Below are 19565 nucleotides of genomic sequence, written 5' to 3' on the forward strand. Positions count from 1 at the left end.
ACTGATTGGTTAAACACATCCATAACGCTCACGCCTTGCTTTGAAAGATTTAAAAGTGACGCTGTGTTGTTGTTTCTTACCTTTTCGTTATCAAAGTATCTTAGATAGTCAACTTCCAGCTTAACCCATCGTCTCTGATAGTACAGAGCCCTGCATGTCAGGAAACAGAACACAAATTTCACTAAACATCCAGCAATTTTAACATAATACTAGTAGAGCCGAAGGAATTCTGATGTGGGTATCTTTTTTTTTTCCCCAATAGTTGGTTGTCATTATTAATGAAGAGTTTCATACTCCATGGTACGCTTTTTAAAGTTGTGTAGGGAGTGATTTATACCCCTGTGGTGGATTCTTGTCCAGCCATCCCATCTTGATGACAGTAGAAAGTTGGGAACCGTCCTCCTTAATGGGTGTGGACAGTCTGCCGGTGTGAGGCAGACAGAAGCTGCCAGGCTTGCCGCTGATGCTATCATCCTGCCAAGGGGGGGAGCTTTGGCTGCACAGAAATGACCAAACAAGCACATTCCGGTTGTTGGAAGGCAAAGTTCGACCGAGAACGCAATAAAGTGGGTTAGGCTAAAAAGAAACATTTATAATTGTTTGAGATGCTTAAATCAATCAAGTGTTCATAAATATGTAGCATGTAATGCTTAATGAATGTTGAGAAATATTTGATTCAAGTGTGTTGGACCAGGGACACATCTAGAAGTTGCAGATGCAGAACTCTGGCCCTGGAAGACTTAATTTTGACAACCCTGAGGTTAAGTTAAAACCCAAAGCAGTTTGTAAAATCAGGATTTAACTGTAATCTGCTACATTTTCTGAGTTCAACTATACCCAGGCCTGATTAAGCAAATGCCTCAACTAAAACTTGCTTAAATAGAGCAAGTCTGGAAACAAAGTAAGCAAAAGGAGCTCAAAAAGCAACACAAGAAGAAATTCAAAGTCATTTCTGAGGCTTTGGTTCTGCAGTGAATCACAGCAGACCTATTATCCACAAATGGTGGAAAACAAGGAACTGCAGTCAACCTTTCTAGTAGTGGCCGGCCTACCAAAGTAACTCCAGAGAGCACATTGACGACACATCATGGAGGTTAAAAAAAAGGCCTCACTTGCCTCAGTATAGGTCAGCTGTAAACATGCAATAATAACTAAGAAAGACTTGGCAAAGATGACATCCATGGGAGAGTTGGCTGATCAATGAGAGCACAGTAACTGCTCTCATAGTTGCAAAATAAACACATGAATAAAATTGGAGTTATATTGTGTGATCTGAGAAGACAAAAGTGGAACTTTGTGGAAGGTACGTGTCCCAACATATCTGGCCTAAAACTACCAGCAGAGAGAAAACATCCATACTGACAGTCGAACATGAAAGTGACAGTACGATGATTTGGGGCTGCTCTGCTGCTTCGGCATCTGGACTAAACGCTGTAACTCATGGAGCCATGAAAATCCTGAAGGACGATACCCGACCATCAGCTCAAGGACACATGGGTTGTTCAGCAGGACATTGATCCAAAGCACACCAGCAAGCCTCCCTCTGAAAGGCTCAAGCTGCTGTAATCTCACCCTAAACAAGCCGTTCAAGTTCAAAAGACCTCCAATGAAGCTGAAGTAGAACAAGGAGAGTGGACCAGAACTCCTCCACTTTGATTTAAGACTCATTTCAAGTTATTGCAAACGCTCAATGGCATATCAACTATTGGTGGACGATATAGAAAAAAAACAACATATCGATAAAATAGAGATCAAATTGATTAACATCGAAAACAATACAAAAATAATAATAATCAAAACACATAATTTAAGAGTAGCCCTGGCCATGCTATGTGTTGTTGCTTGATAACCTATTTTTAGATACAGAACACACAAATACTGAATTCAAACTCAACCGTATTTTTACCAAAACTGCAAGTTTTTAAAAAAGAAAAAAAAAGAACATGTGGTCTCTTAACCCTTGAAGGGGGCGGAGCTTGGTGACGGAGCGTTTCTGGGTCTGCGTTTGTGATTGGTAGGGAGGATTAATGACTGTAGTATTAACCTACATGATAGGCTAAAATGCAAAAGGAAGTAAAACTGTTCTATTGAACTTTTTATTAACCATATTTTTTCTATCGCCCCACATGTCTATCGATCGATATATATTGTTATTGAATTATCATCTGGCCCTACTACCCACTGTCAACCATGGTGGTGGAGAGCTAATAATCTGGGTTTCTTTTGAGGCCAAGAGAGCTGGACGCTTTATAGCAATGAAATATTTTTTCCACACATATCTGCACTGTTATCCGTATGAAGTTTACACACAGCAAACTAAAGTGGCTCAGCTCTGCTTATCAAGCTACCACTGGGTGATCACAGTGCAGTGTGTTGCATGCGTCACCCACCTCTTCACACTTACATACTGTATGTCTCACTGTTCAGGTATGATGCCACCTCAGTTCCTTTCCCAGAAAGTTGTCAATGCTGGGGGAATTTTAACCCCCGTACTGGCTAGGTACTAACATACATGGCACTGGTGACATTTATGAAGTGTATCTGTGTACCAAAATAGTCTAGCGTAAAATATGAAACAACCCCTCACATCGCTGAAGTGTGGCTCGACTTGGACCATTAAGCTGCTAGTGATATAGAGAAAACAGAAAATCTATAACAGAACAGCTAAACAAGAAAAGAAGTAAAGAACAAACTGCTGTATAACAGATTAAATGTTCCTCTGATCGGTGGATACAGTAGAGCTGTGTTAAAAAAAAACCTTATTTTCCAATTCTGAATCAATTCTCATATTAATTCCCAAAGACTGATTCATAAAACCAAAGATCAATTTAAAAAAAAAATGCATTTTCGACTATCCTTACAGCCACCATTAACTACTATTACTTAATTAATTTGTTGTTGAATGTTAATATAATACTATTATCAATAAGTTGCATAACACACAGTCATGTAATTCAGGTAACAGCTAAAAAAAATGTTTTTGACACCACTAATTTGCGATCGGATCAGAAATAATCGATTGTAGATCTTAATAATCGGAATTGAATTGATTCTTGAAATATAAATCCATATCCAGTCCTACAATACAGGTCAGCAAAGCTGCAACCACTAGGATGAGCTTTAAAATTTAAATTTAATGTTTCCTCTAGTGATTCTTTTCTGATATTGAAAACTATTAGATGATATGGTAAAAAAAAAAAAAAAAAAGCAGACAAAATCTGTAAGGTAACAAATACTGCAGGTCAGATGTTTTTGTTCACCAGAAGATGTATTAAGCCACAGCTAAGACCTGGTGAAAATCAGATGCATGAAACTAAACAACGATGTACTGTTTTTTTTTTTCTAAATAATTTACAAAGACTTTACTGAAACGGTCATAAGACTTAAGCAGCATCACTCACTCGTCCTCTAACAGCTCGTCATCACTGTAAAAAGAACAGACCCGCTCCTTTTTGTGATTAGGCACCTGCAGGGACATGTCCTGTTGGAAGAGAGGATCACTGGTCACAATAGAGCAGGAAAACAGTCAGAGGGACGGTCATACCATGTTACACATGCCCTTACCCTGTCTGCCACCTTCCTTTGCTGAACACTGCCTTCAAACAGGAATGCTTCCATGTAGTCATCAGAGCTATCATCGACTGAAACAAAGACTAGAAAAAGAAGGAAATGAAAGGAGATTACAAAGTTTAGGTTAGCCTGTGTTTTTACCAATGTCCATTATTCTAGGAAACGCAGAAATACCTGCTGAACTTGAGATTAACCCAGCTCACAACCTCAAGTTGCCAGCATTTACTTGAGTATTTAATCTGCTACATACTGTATTTCATACGGTTTACCAATCTGATTTCTGGCGCAATTAGGACCTTTTTGAGTTTTCCAATCAGTTGGATGTTTCTATAACAGAAAAGTTGACCTGCCGGCTCATACACAATAAACGTCCCACCTGTCCCCGCCTCTCTCATCTTTAGCTTAAACCAAACATGTCCTCCCACCTGAACCACTGTGTGTCTTTGCATAGACTGGCGTGCACTCACGACGAGTCAGCGTGCGTGTTCCTGCGTCGAGCCCGTTTTAAAACTACGACAGACTGACTGACAGCCCACAGACAGGAGCAAGGAAGCAACATAACCAGATTGACAGCTCAAGTTGTTCCTTAGCTTAATGTTGCTAATTTTATCCGCTACGGTGGTGCCGGAGGCGACTTTCGCAAGATGCGGTACTGTATATGTGGTTAAGCAAGTTTTGTTAACATAACCCCGAACATCTAAAGTAAACAGTGGAGATCGTGTTGTTGTATATCGGCATACGTAAAAAGATGCAAATTGCAGATCTTGTTATTTTCTGGGTGGTAGCGGTTTTTGCATGACAGGCACCCTGGGTGAGATTCTCTTTCTGCCCCAAAATACAATCAAATGAAAGGAAATCATTAACATCATGAAAAACAAAAAACTTGTTTATGGAGCAGCTGGCAGATAATACTATATAAAATTCTGGCCCTTATAAAAACTGCCATTGAATCAGACTTTAAAGCGTAAAAAAAAAAACTTAACATGGCTGTTTTTTAAATATGTTGAACTTGAAATGAGCACAGCTCGCGTGCAATTTTGGCGCTTCATTTTAATGGTTATTTTATTGCTTTTCTCAACAGCACTTTGCAATGGTTTTGTCTGTGAAAGGCACTTAACAAATAAAGTTTATTTACTTTTAAACTGCCCTCTTTTTGATAGCGAGAAAAATAATAACTTGCTCCCTCAACATATAAAGCTTAATAGATTCTGTGTAGATACGTGTCTGTGGCGTTTCAGGACGTTTGCACACATTTATGCATGTGTGAGGACCCTTTATTGATATTATGACGTTGTCTTTAATTTACAGCCGTTAGACTAGAGCATCCAAACCCTGCTCCCAACGAACCAACTAAAAGAGCAGTTTGCACATCTGCAGTTGTTCTTTAAATATCCCAGCTACAAAACAGAACAATATAGTTTAGGTACAATGTAGGAATATCCACTTGTATATTGTAGGCCACATGTGGCTACGACTCAAGGACCGTGGGCTGAATCCGGACCTCAAGAGCCAAAAAAAAAGGCATATCACGTAAAGTAGAGGCATATATCCTTTTAAATTGTATAAAGTGGCTAAAACTGTGCGTCCTGTAGCGAATCTTGATTTTTTTTAACTGTGGAGAAAGAGCATCCTGGCACTAGATGTCAGTTTTCCCCCAACACATTAAACAACCCAGAAATGTCCAAAAAGTGATGCAGAATGATGAGAGTTTAAAGTCTAACTCACCCCGACATCAATTTTCTTCCAGATAAACTGTATAAACTGGGCCTAAAATGCTATTTTTGTGATTGAAAAACTGATTTTACAGCAACAAAAAAAAACACACCATTCTATTTAAAAGATTAAGGATGTACGCAAGTCGTGATGAGGTAGAAAAACTAACAATGCATGTGAGAGATTTGATGTTCATGCCCGAGTGTTTTCTTTTTCAACTCTGCAGGATGTAGTGAACACATCCTGCAGATGGACACACGGCTAAAAGTACAGTCTGAAGCTTTGATCTTACAGGATAGACAGGAAATAAAAAAAAAAATGTGTTAGTTCCTGTTAAAAAGCTTCTCAGAACCAATGTACCACAACTCAAGGGGAGTTTTTTTTTTTTTTTAAACTAAATCCTTTTGATGCGAGCCGTGACAACCGTGTTCTATCAGGATGGGCATCTCTCATGTGCTGAAAGGATATAGTTTCACAGACTGTAAGTGTAGCAGGAAGTTTAATTGCCAGTAAAATGCAGGAATTAGAGACGAAAAGCAGTAAATACTCTAGAGATGTCATAAACAAAAGCTCTTTCTGTATAGTAGGACACAAGTAAACCTAGAATATCTGCTTTTCAGGTCAGATATTGACCAGATTGCCTTGTTACACTACCCGACTTAAATCCTACAGATCTGCGTCATCAAAATAGGTCCCTTGAGCCTTAGTAACTGATTTATTGTGTAAATAGTTTTAAAATATTCTAGATAAATGTTTCACCTCTTCATTTCCACCACAACGAGTTGCATTGGTTTCATTTCATTAATTCAACTAATGACATTCAGAATGTAAAGGAAATGCAACTTTCACTTTGAGGCTGCACCGAAATACTTTCGGCGATTCTTGCTGATCATATTTGTTGCTGAACTCACGAGGAGGGTTGGAGATCCTCTTCGCAGACAGAGCTTCAGGCTGAGCAGACGGTTGGCTGTTCTCCTGCATTTGCGGCGTCTTGCTGCGAGGTGGCACCTGTGGAGTGGGGGGGTCTTTCTCCGTCAGCTCGTCAGTTCCTGTCCCGGCTGGAGGTGGGCTGGGGGGTAAAGTCGAACAGGACAGGTCAGCAGAGCAACGGAGAGAAGAAGAGGAGTCCTCGGACACCATGGTGCCGTCAGATCGGGTGAAAAATCCACGCAGAACAGCGAGTCTAAACATCCCGTTTGGCAGTTCTCCTTTTGACACCTTCCTCCTCCCGTGTTGAAGCTACAGAAATCACTGCATGAGAGACTGAGTACTTTAAAAAAAAAAAAACATATGACAGCTACATCTTGTTCTACCAGAAGTCCGTCAAAAAACGTGGATCCAAGAACTGAAGCTGGACTTTTCTACAGCTGCACACAAACTGATCCAGGAGGAAAACGCAGATCCCTTTTCTCTCCTGACATTCTGGTTTTCCGTCTTTGCTTCCTGGTCTGGCTGCAGGTCCCGACCTGCTCCAACTGTGGGACACAGTCTCAGTATAAATAAACCATACCTGCAACACCACCGGTAACACACACAGACACACACACACACACACACACACACAAACAATGGCCTGGAAATGTATGCTGGTGGTACCAGATCAGCATTAGTCATGATCCGAACGCCAATCATTTCCAGCACTGTCATAGTTTTACCATTTTCAGAGGACATAGTGTGCACGGCTTTATTATCTTTAGCAGTACTTCGATATTAAAAAGTCTTAAGATTATCCAAAGAAAACACAAGTTTCCACAGGCTTCAGCAAGTTAACATGAAAATATTGTCATACCGGTTTAGGTCTTAAGGATTTAAATTTAGGACTCCCACAAACCATGAAAAAAAACTAAATGTAATATCGTTACGAAACGACTCATTTATTTCATTTGATAACGTTTTAAAGCCCGATACACGAAATACTGTCTGATTTTTTTTTTTGCTTATTGGATGGTTTGAACAAATCAAAGAAAAAAGAATTTTGTTTTTTCTCCTGGTTCGCTCGATTTTTTTGTATCAGGAATGATACATTAGGCATTTGGGGTAAAGTTCCCATAATGGTAAAAAAAATGCCAATTTGTTTCATGCATGTTGTATTTCTAGAAAGCATGTGTAAGATATTCACTCGATAGAGCATGTTTACAAGAAAAAAGGAGGTCACAGAAATACAGTGAAAACATATTTGCCTCATTTTACTAGGCCTGTTTTTACTTTTACATGTTACAGACCATATAAAATGTTTTTAATATCAGACAAAAATAACCCAAATTAATAAAGAATCCACTTTTGCTCTGATGCAACTGAATTACAAGAATTCTGGAAAACACTGGACCAAAGGTTTGAACAAAGTATGAAGTAAAGACTATTTGTCAGTCATTAAGGGGTTAGGGTTAATGGCAGCTGATGCTTATATGGTTTTAGGGGGCGAGTAAGTTTTCACATAAGGTCTGGTTGGTTTAGGAGAGGTCTTTTCCTCAAAAAATAAAATAAAAAAATCACAATTCATGCTTCCATCAGAATAAGCTTCTGATGATAACATTCATCATTAGCATTATTCATTTTTAAACATATTACAAAACAGATACAAAAAGGAAGAGATCCATACAGAGACAATTAAGCTTACTTTTCCCCAGTATGATAGTTGTATAAAATTATGCTTTATAGGTTGTTAGACATTAAACAAACTAAATTTGCCAACTTAAACTGGGGTCTTTTGCATGTTACTCGAGTGGCTCTACACCAATGTTAGCTGAATTTGGTGCCTACATTAATAAATTGTATACGCTAGAGACGATGATATAAGTACTAATTATTTGCTGTATTATTGAGCATTTATTTTATGCTGAAGTATTTATTGAGCATGTGTTTATTAGTATATTTATTTTTGAATATGTCAGAGTCAGTCCTCCATACCTGCAGGGTTTATTGCTTCACCCCATCATTGGGTTTGCAGCGTTGTCCCGACATAATAACCACTGAAGCCTTCAGCCAAAACCACAAACCCCAAAACAAACAAGTGTGCAGAGAAAACAAAGCAAAAAAACTAAATATTCCCCTTATAGCCCCACAGAGGGGACATTTGTCCCTGTCTTTAACCCATCCCTTAGGGAGCAGTGTTCTGCCAACCCTGAGTGGCACACAGGGAAGAATCTCTGTTCAAGGGTCTTGCTCAGAGACACAGAGTGACAGACTGAGGTTCGAACCGACGACCTTTGGGGCCTCTCCAAGAAACAAACGCCCAGCTCTCCAACCACTTGGCCAACGGCAATAAATGAAAAAGACCTACAGTAAGGCCCAAGCTTATTCATATACCTTTATCGTGGATAAAAGTTATTTTTCATTCAACCATCAAGGTTGAAATAAGACAACTCTAAAAACATAAAACAATATCAGCGGAAATACTAATTTTGGACTTATCTTTAATCTTACATATCTTTATTTTATCTTATACCTAGCACTTAGAATCTGGGCGTAGAACTTTGGATTATTTACTTATTTTTTTACACATTTTTAAGATTGTGCAGAAACCTTGAAACATAACAGTGAGAAACAGAGAAAAAGTGGTTTTATAACACCTTGTACCACCCTGAGGAAAAAAAAGCTTTTAGTGCAAATCCCTCTAAATGGAGGTTAGTTCAACAGAGCAAATACCCAAAAGAACAAGTTCCTAAAAAACATAACCCATCAGTGACAACATAAGCTTTCACGAGAGTGGACCTCGCCCATAGCTATGGTATTTTTTTCTGTATGTTATGAACCTATGTTATTTCCAAGTTATTTTAATATATGTTTTCTATTAATATTGGTCAATTTTCCTAGAGTCACCCCACGGGATCCGGTGCTGAAGCTACGGTAACACATTTTTCTGCCTCATTAAAAAAAAAAAAAAACAAAAAAAAAAAACAAAGGAAGCCACCTTTAAGACTGGACTGGTGCAGAGAGCAGACAACAACATAACCAAAAACGTCTACTGTCTAGTTTCCACAACGTTATGTACGGTCACCTCCCAGAGCAGTAGCCACACCATTGCAACGGCTTCATCTTCAGCCTGCACTCGCTGACGTGTGAACCACACCAGGGGACAGTTTACTTCCTTTAATTTGGCAGACCAGTTTGAAATAATCAACAGGCTTTACACCGGGTGATAAACATAAGAAAAAGAGGATTTTGCACTGAAAATGAATGGCAGACACACAAAGTTAAGTAGACTTAATAGAACAGAAAACAGGCATTATTGCTTATTCACACACCCAAAAAAGAAAAGAAGCTACACATCTTTACGTCTAAAATGTGACAAAATCCATAACCGGGCCTACTATGGGGCTTTTTTTTTTTTGTCCACCCATTCATTGCTTCCCTCTCCTGGGAGCAATAACATTGCAACATTCTTGTTTCTTGTGCTTTAAGGCTTTTGTAGAAAACTGCTAAATTAAAATCTGCCTTTAAACAAATAAGTCTATTAATCAGACCCTCGTGAACACTTATATTTACTCATCAACCCACTTCCAATAAAGCCAGACAAGACCCATCTAACATGACTTACAAACATCCACACGTCACTAACAAAACCAGCTTTGGTCAGGAGGTTAAGTCCATTTCCTAACAATATGAAATGTGTCATCTTAGTTTTAAGGTCTTAGGTCAGACGGCGGATATGATTAAACCGTTTGCAAGCTGACCCCTCAAGCGTTTACCTCGAAAATCTATCGCAACCTTCCTGACATAGAACATTTAGAGGGGGATGGTGGCCTAGTGGTTAGAGCAGCGTGCTTACGCTCTGAGAAGGATGCAAGTACCCGGTTCAATCCCCACTGCCTGCACTCTGGGTCCCTGAGCAAGACCCTTAACCCCTGATTGCTCCCTGGGCGCTCTGCAGTGGCAGCCCACTGCTCCCCAAAGAGGATGGGTTAAAAGTACAAGTGAATTTCTCCATTGAATAAAGTATCTATTAAAAATAAAATAAAATAGAAGGAGGGCAAGACATGTATGGCGAAAATGTATAGAGACAAGGGAGATAAAGACGTACGCAGCCTGTGCAGTGCCTTGTAACCAAACTGTCTCGTTTCCCTTGGAGAAAAATAAAATAATAATGAACTGACTTGAATAAGTAGTACTTTGTCATTTTTTAAACCACAAACTTCAATCTATTTCATCAATGTTTTTATGTGACAAACCAACACAAAGTAGTTCCCAACTTTGAAGTGGAGGGAAAGGAATATTAAACGGACTGAATTTACATAAGTTAGCGCTGTTCCAGCCAAACACGACTGACAGGCCAGACAAAGTTTTTAAAACTGATTTAGGAAATGTAACTATTCAAGTGATCAGTAAGGATTCACTGAGTCTGCTTTATTACCCAATATCTAGCAAGAAATGAGATCACATCAGATTGCAACATGTTATCATGACAGAAAGTCAGTCGTTTTATCATAAATGTCCAGAACCTTTTCCAACCCAGTCCCAGTTTCAATACAACATGACAACATGGTGACTTTTCTGAACTCTCATCTCTCCCTTCTTCAAACACCTGTAATTTATGATTTTAGTTGTAACCAGAAACGCATCTTTTTTGTTCTTTTTTTTATATATCTACATTTCATTCCTACTTGCTTTTATTCTGTTTTATTTTGCCATATTTTAATCATGTAAAGCACTTTGCATTGTCTTTTTACTGAATTGTGCTATACAAATAAATTTGCCTTGCCTTGCATCCAAACTTAACCCTTCTTATAGAGTTCTCTTAAATCTCTGCCATAAACCACAGATGCACCCAACTCCTTATAACTCTGTTAAGGAAAATACTTATTTAGTTGTGTTTACATTTTCTCTCAACAGAAATCCTTTACAAACTGAAAAAATAATGGGCCTAAAGCAGAGCCTTGTGGCACACCACATGATAACTATTTTTAAATAAGTAAAGTTTGTGTCATTTATGTACACATTTAAGCCCGTCTTCTAAATGGTCTGAGTCTTTAACTCAACTATCATCAACAGAAATAGTCTTAGTTTTAACCACACCCAAATTGCACTGTGTTACTTTTGAATAATCCATCGACCAACCAGCACATAACAGGACACGTTTAAGGCTTTACGGGAAAGAACTTCCACTTGGTGTGTCATGGGGTTCATTTACTACTAATAGTTAACATCAAGGGGAGTAAACCTCTTCTTGTAAACTCCTAAAATCATACTTCTGTTTTTTTTATTATTTTATTAGTGAATCGTCCTCATAGCTTTAAACAAGAGGGTAGTGAATTGCATATTTCTGTGCAATTCTATTACAGATGATCATGGTTCTAAAGGTATCTGTTGGACTAACCCTGTTCTTTTTATTAGTAAGATCCTTCACCCCCACAAATGGACAGTCCTTTGTTTATGCTCAGATAGAAGGCATAGCACGTGTTTTTATATAAACATTTTCACCCATTTTCTGTGGCAGCAGAATGTGTTCTAGGAATGCCTAGAACCTTTAAGATGCCTTATCATCTTAAGGATGAAAGTTTAATTTATGCACCCAAAAGATGGGAAACTGAAAAATGGGAATAGCCATCATTCTATTTTTTCATGGTTTTCTGCAAGAGGTACATCATCACATAAAGACGCCTCTGAACTGGCTTGTTTACTATGACAACAAGTAATAACTAGTCAATAACTCAACTTCTTAAAGTCAAATAACTTAATATAACAAGCACATTTTTAACCTTTTATAAGAATTTATTTTGATTATATTCTGCCTCTCTGCACTAAAACAAAACTACCATCAAATGAAAGCACTGTTCTTGTCTTAATTGAGCAAACGGAGAAACTCAAAACGGTATAAAATACGCATTTCCTTCACTGCAAAAGCTCCAAAATTAAAAGCAGAATTGCACACAGTTTAACCGTCTGTTTACAAGCTGCCAGGAAAAAATCAGACATTTCGGTCTATCCACTATTGTGAAAGTTCCTCTTTATCCTTTTCCCTTGCCGGGTGTGAAAATCCAGCTCATAATAATAACCGTCAAAATCTTGAAAGTTCCAAAGCTAACCAATGTGCGATTCTGCAACGCGAGCATGGCAATAAAAACAATTAGTGGTTCCTTTTAGGCCGTCACATGCTGCCAAACTAGAATGTACGGGTAAAATTTACTTAATTACAAACCAAAGCCCATCTATTCAGAGCTAGAAATCTGATTCATCAGCTAGACGTCAGTGAATCATACACCACTTAGCCCACATTATCATATGTACACAAGCTGTTTATAAGTCCAGCTAAAGAAACAGCTTTGTAGCTTGGTAAATGTGGTATTTAATGGAGGTCATATCATTTTACAGTGGCCTGCGAAGGCACTGCCCCTTTTTTTCCCACATTTTGTCAGCCAATTGTAAATGGTGTAGGGTTGCTTTTCATTACTGAGGCCATCGCTTCAGTCTAGAGTTGATGAGGATATGGATGCAACTGAACAGGGAAATCCTGGAAGAAACCCTTTTAAAAAAAAAAAAAAAACTGCAAAAGAGGTGAGGGATGGAGGTTCAACTTTCTGCAGGACAGCGACCCGAAACACACACCCAGACATACAATGGGATGGTTCAGACCAAAGCATATTGGTGCGTCAGAGCTGATTTAATCTGATTCTGCATCTGGAATGCTGAAAAACTGATGTGCACAGCTGCGCTCCATGCATTCCAACTGACTTGGAGCCATCCTTCAAAGACCAGGTACATTAAGGATTCCCAATACATCAGCACTAGCATCGATATTGACCAATGTTAGTCGATTTTTAATGCATTGCCATCGGTCCCAGGGATTCCCCCACTGTATTATAAGCCGATTTGAACAGCTGCTCTATATAAACTGACCCATTCACTTCTGGCCAAATTGTTGCGCTTCCTCCCGGCAGCAGGGCGCAGACACTCCTGTCTCCTCTCTGCAGCTGCACACGCACACCTGACCCAAACAATGAGCTGCTGCTGCTGCTGGAGGTTTTTAACTCTGCCAATGTGTGAAGAACCGGCAGAATAAAACATGCAATCCTCTTTATGGAAAAGATGAACGAAAAAGCGTTGCTCTGAAGAACCTTCCCAGGCAGACGGGCAAGAAAAACCGAAACGCTGAACGAGGCTTCATGCTGAGCTAACGTCATCACCTCAAGCTAGCCTTTGCACTGCCTTTGAGCTACGCGGTGCTGCACCGCGCATCGCAAACAGCCATGTGGTCTTTTGTCTGATGCAGCGTTGAATTGTGGACTCTTTAACTGAAGCAGAGAAGCAACGCCAGCAGTGTGGACATCTTTTTATGGTGTCGAAAAGGTAGGTAAAGATATACAACAGCAATAAATCTAGGTCGATTGGCCATGCCTGCAATATTAATATTGGATATCGATATCAACTTTTCATATCGGTGCATCCCTAGGGCAGATATTTAATTTTTGACGCGTGAGCAGCTGGTAGAGACATAACCCCAGAAGATGTGCAGCTGTAAAGCGAGACTCGAGGGGGCGAGGGGGGTGATTATACTCTACTTTGCGTTAAATGCGCTGCAATTTGTGGATGCAATACGACGAAATGCCAAGATGTTTAAGCTGTACATGAGGTAAAAAATAATAATTCTTCATCAGTTTGTTGCATCTTCCCCAGAGGAGGCAGCTACAGCCTGCTTCTGTGAGCAGATTCAAGTTTTTAACCCAACTGCACTTCAGCACTAAATCAAAAACACATACTTTTCTATTTAGATTACTCATCAGACACAGTTATTGCTCAGTTGTTTTTTTCTTAAATTAAACCAAAGAACACGAAGAAAAAAATAATAATTATAAATTGGACAATGACGGGAAACAGGCCCCAGTTCCCTCTTTTTCTCAGAGGAAGAGTGCTGCGTGGGGCTTGCTAGCTTGGCTCTATATTTAACTCATACTCTTCTGAATAAGGATGACTGGTAAGCGGAGGAAACAATGATTGTTTCTTTCTTTTTTTTCCTCCCACACTGTGTATGAGGGTGTTCTTTTTTTTAGGCACTTTAGAGTCGTAACGATGGCTCAACAAGTCTTTGACAATGGTTTTTGACAAACGAGTGACATTTTATGTCAATTAGCAAGTGCATTTGCAGCAACCTTTGGTGTTAGAAGCAAACCAAATGTAGCCCACCAGCTCAACGACGAGCGCAGCTATAAATAGCAATTTGCCTTTAAAAAAAAAAAAACAATAAAAAAAAATAAAAAACGCTTCCGACAAAAACTAACAAAACTATGTTATCCATGGTGCATTTAAGGCAGCTTGACATGTTCGAGCTTTACATTGCATTAGCAGTTTGATTTATCTCCGACACGTAAAAAACGCCAATAAAAACAGTTTACCAGTGCTGGACAGGACCAGACAGGGCATCTGGTTTTACACAGAATCCTCCCCCTCCCCAAAAAAAGACTAAAACCTTCATATTGTTCAAGGTAAAAACAGCCCTCTAACTGCAAACGCGTTTCTGGTGACAAAAAAAGATACAGGGGCGCGTCAGCGTCAGCTTCAACCCCACGGCCACCCAACACATGCGAAGACATGTTTTCTATAAACATTACCTTCCACAACATGGTGACGACGGGTCCTCTTCCAAGGTGATACCATCTTAAACACAGACACATCAAAAAAGCAGGAGGAAATGACTTGGTGACCAGAAAATGGGAGGGGGCTGAAAGCCACACTGACGAGGAAGAAAAAGAAAGCACCACCGAGAGAGATCGTGTGAATGTGTGCCGATGAAGTCCGGGGGGGGGATACTTCCTGGTCACAAATCACTTTAGACTTCTCAATCTACATTTCTCACTCTCTCTTATCCCCAGGCGACGCTCTCTGAGAGGCCGATGGGGAGGAGGAAAGTTTTTTTAAACTGCTGCCGGTTGTTCTGCATTGTGACTTCCTCACGCTTTCTAAAGCTGGTTTCCCTTAAAAAAAAAAAAAAAAAAAACACAGACGTGTGCGCGTTAGTCATAATAGAAGTGGTCCGCACGTACATGCACAAGGTCTAAGCTTTTGGGTTTCCCTTACTGAGAAAGGTGACAGAGACGGGAGTGCGATCGCCTTTATCTGGAGTGCCATCACTGCCGGACGTGCAAACAAAAACAGCATTAACGCTGAATAAACTTGAACATAAAAAAAAAAAAAAAACATAACGGCACAATTTGTCTCTGCTCAACGCTGAATGTTTACTCCACGCCACCCACATACACGCACGCACGCACAATTATCAGACGAAGATCAGGTGATCAGATGGTTACACACTACAAAACTAACTCGCTAAGCTGCAGTGTGCTGCAGTTAATCAGTAATAGGAAGTGTCTAATTTTACTTTCGGGAAGTGTTTAAAACCTGCAACGCAATATTACAAAAAAAAAAAAAAAAAGTCATGCACACCCTGCAGCTGACACAAGGTGCCCTGTCTCAGTTCTGCCAGTAGGTGGCGGTGTAGCCCAAACAAAGTTAAAGACCAGCTCTCAATGTGGCCTTTATAACAGCAACTCCAACCGATTAGGATTAGTATTGTTGATTTGCTTGATGGTGCCCTTTTTGCTTTAGTGGCAATAACTTTCTAATAAGGAGCCGGTCTCACTTCAACGGCAAGTCTGTCATAGATCCTCTAGACCACAGGTGTCAAACTCAAGGTAAATTATCTGGCCCTCGAGAGCCAAAAAAAGGCATATATCCTTTTAAAGTGTATAAAGTGGCTAAAACTGTGCCTCATGTAAGTGTAACTCACCACAATATCAACTTTTTTTGCAGATAAACTGTATAAACTGGGCCTAAGGGTGCTACTTTTATGTTACTGTGCATTTTTTATACTACTGTGTGAACTGGAGTGAAATTATGAAATGAAAAGTATCGTTTCTACACATGCAAGCGGCCCTTTTAATGACTTCATGATGCCAAAGTGGCCCCATATAGAAATTAGTTTGACACCCCTGCTCTAGACGCATGCTGTAAATATAATGAGGAACATGTAAAAGGCAAAAGGCCTGAGGGATAGGAATTATTTAAAAAACGAAAATAAAAAATAAAAAATAAGGCAGTGAACAAAATTACTTCACTCTTTTTTGTTTTGTGTTTTTTTTTTCCCCCCTTAGCGCTACATTCTGACAAGCAGATACAGGAAGTGATGGAGGAAAAGGAAGGTGGTGCAGGGTTTTCAAAACAGGACAAAGGAATGTGCCAAAGATAGTAAAGTGCTTTTTCTTTACCTCATGTTCAGCCACTGGTACCTAACACACATTTTTGCTACAATTAGTCCATCGGCTAACACTTCGAATCTAAACAGGTATATTTCCTGCAAAATTCAAAAGCCAATCCTTTCTTTCCCCGTTAACTAAATGTGACATTTATTGCATGCAATCAATCAAAAAATAAATAAAAAATCTAAACATTTACGATGGCATAGCGCCTCCCCAACTCAGAGAAGGCGAAGCGAAACGTAAGGTTTGCTGCAACTTTTACTGTCAACTAATTGCAACCGTCAACATGTGAGAACCAGGGCTTTGTTTATAACAAAACAAGGGCTGTGACTGAGACCAATAGGGGTTTTAAATATGAACGAGTAATAACGAACGTGGGCCAAATATGGCAGATCGCTCAGAACAATTTAGTTTTAGGCGTGGATGAAGAAAGAGATCTTGGCCTCATCGTTCACGAGTAAATCAGGCCAGCTTTTTGTTAGCTTGAATTTTGCAGAAATCAACATCCCTTTATTCATCATCATCACCATCATCATGACCATCACCATGGCTTTATTGAGGGCACTAATCGGTCCCTATTATCTGCCACACATTCAAATAAATAAATAAATAAATAAATACGAAAAGAAACAAAATAAAAAATAAAAAACAGATAAAATCTGTATTTTATCATTTCAGAGCTTCTAGGACAGAATTGAAGAGTTATGTTTGCTTTAATTTCTTTGTTTGAGGTTTTTAGTCTCTGTTTTATTTAATTGAGCATTGCATAGAGAGGGTGGGGTGTGTGAGGGAGCTCCTGCATCATCATTAATATACTTAGAATCTCGTTGTCACCTCAGTAATTGCATCAAACCCCACCTCTAACCAACATGGAGTATTTTTATTTCCATTCTAAATAAAAAATAAAATTAAATCATGTCAGCCAACAAACTACACTCTAGGTCAGTTACTTACCATATACTATGACTACACATACACACACTATGTTACTATACTACATTATTTGTCAGTCTATAATTGTAAAATTATGATGTTTTTTAATATTACAGTTAAATAAGACAAAGGTTAGGAGCATATGCTTTGACACATAAATGGGAATAATCTTGTAAAACCTTAATCCAGTACTGGCTTGGAAAAGACTGTTTGGTGCATCTCACATTTTTGATAATTACTTGAAAATAAACCTTTGTTAAAGAAGGGCACGCCTACCTGATGAACACATACTTCACATTTCTTCCATTTCCACCTTTAGATCTTTAAATATATAATTTAATACTTAAATCACGACTCCTTAATGCTTTTAAACTTAAATATCCCCACTTGTAGCACCTAGAAGCCTCTGCTTAGTAACTACATGTAAATGGTAATGCCGCTCTTCAGACCGCAGTAACGAGTCCCTCACCTGTGAGCTTTGGGAGACGATAGAGGAACCCGCTGGGGGATCGGTGGCGGGCCCTTACATCCTACTTTCGGAGGAAGCGGTGGGACGATTTTCTCCTCGCTGGGAGAGGAGGCAGAGGGGATGGGTGATGCTTTCCTCATTACTTCCCCACCCAAAGGTTGGGTAAGCGGCTGTATGGGTAATGTCTGAGGCCTAGTTTGGGTAGACAGGACGCTGGGGGTTTGGATGGGTGCCTGTGTGGAAACAAAGGTGCTGATGGGGATGGAACTCTGGGATGAAGATCGGCACTTTATTTCTGGAGGAGCGACGGCAATCCTGTCCGAATCCAAGGAGCCAGAGTGCTGAAGAGGAGGCGAGGGGCTCAGGGACGAGGTGAAGCGCTGCGGGGGGCAGTTGAGGGTGCTGCGTGGGGGGACAGGTGGTAAACAACTGTCAGGTGGGGGAGACACAGCGGCTGTAGAGCGACAGTTCACCAGAGCACTGGAACGAAACTTGGTCCTCTCCTTTGGTACCGGCTTTGCCTTCTTCTCGTCTGACATTCCACTCCTCTCCTCCTCCTTTCCTCTTCCAGGAGCGGAGTGTCTTTGAAGAGCAACGGGCTTGCTTTCTCCATCTTCCCTGCTGTTCTCTTGTATGCTGGGCACGTGTCTCTCCGCGGGGACTGGCTTGTCTCTCTCCCTGGGTGTAGGTCTTCTGATCTCCCCGTCCGTTTTATCGCCTCCGGCTTTTCTCTGCGTAGGAACAGGCACGGGCCTCTCTTTCCTCATAACCTGCGGATGGCAAGTTTGCTCGGATCTCTCAGGCGTGACAAGGTTAGAGTACGCATCATAGCTACCGGTCATTTTGTTTAGGCTTGCCAGGATTCGTTTCTGGTGACCGGGAAGGGTGATGCCCATGCGGTCCAGCTGACCTGCCGTGAGATTCTGGCACTCCTGTAAAGTGGCCAGGCCGGCCTCTAGGAACGCCTCGCCGTACTGCTCCAGGTGAAGCGCGCTCAGCCAGTCGTACACCTTGGCACTAGATTCGGACTGAGACATGGCTGCTCGGCGTGAGTTTGCAGCATGTGTGAGGGTCAACGCGCCATGCGTGGTTGGCTTTGGTGAGGAAAAGGCAGATGTCAGCGTATCAGATCATGGCTCTGCAACCTGTGGAAGAGACAAAAACAGCAACATGTCAAAATGTGACAAAGCACATTATGTAGCTTTAGGACATGTTTCTTTTTTTCCCTTTATATATATATATATATATATATATATATATATATATATATATATATATATATATATATATATATATATATATATATATATATATATACATACACACACACATATATACACATAGATCTAGATAGATAGATAGATAGATAGATAGATAGATAGATAGATAGATAGATAGATAGATAGATAGATAGATAGATAGATAGATAGATAGATAGATAGATAGATAGATAGATAGATAAAGTGTTTGTGAACAGGATTTATTGAGGGCACTAATTAGTCCCTATTATCCGCCACACATTCAAATGTTTATAACAAAAAAAAATAATTAGAAAAGCTAATTTCCCGCTGTATTCCCAGGCAGGCTGATTTTATTACACGGAAAGAAAACTCTAAACTAAGATACAGTCCAAAACTAGCCATATACTGAATAAAAAGACAAAAAATCTTTTTTTTTTTCCCCCCATTCACTGT

At 39.8% G+C, this 19565-nt stretch overlaps 1 protein-coding gene across 5 annotated transcripts in view; it reads right to left on the reverse strand.

Moving 5' to 3' along the window:
- LOC105923403 (arf-GAP with Rho-GAP domain, ANK repeat and PH domain-containing protein 1) overlaps positions 1–19565 on the reverse strand; it is an 80126-nt gene that overhangs the window by 41602 nt on the left and 18959 nt on the right. For 4 of the 5 annotated variants that reach the window (XM_036149565.1, XM_036149564.1, XM_036149562.1 and 1 more), the window contains exons 2-7: positions 17872–19016; positions 6195–6352; positions 3565–3653; positions 3402–3481; positions 338–496; positions 81–150 (exon numbers count right to left, since the gene is read on the reverse strand). In XM_036149565.1, coding sequence (XP_036005458.1) covers positions 81–150; positions 338–496; positions 3402–3481; positions 3565–3653; positions 6195–6352; positions 17872–18908 — 1593 coding nt within the window. In that variant the 5' untranslated portion in view covers positions 18909–19016. Of the gene's footprint in view, positions 1–80; positions 151–337; positions 497–3401; positions 3482–3564; positions 3654–6194; positions 6353–14825; positions 14966–17871; positions 19017–19565 lie in introns of those variants that run through there. The other variant, XM_036149566.1, reaches the window with a different exon arrangement.

This window comes from Fundulus heteroclitus, chromosome 18 (assembly GCF_011125445.2).
Source record: "Fundulus heteroclitus isolate FHET01 chromosome 18, MU-UCD_Fhet_4.1, whole genome shotgun sequence".
NCBI classification, from domain to species: domain Eukaryota; kingdom Metazoa; phylum Chordata; class Actinopteri; order Cyprinodontiformes; family Fundulidae; genus Fundulus; species Fundulus heteroclitus.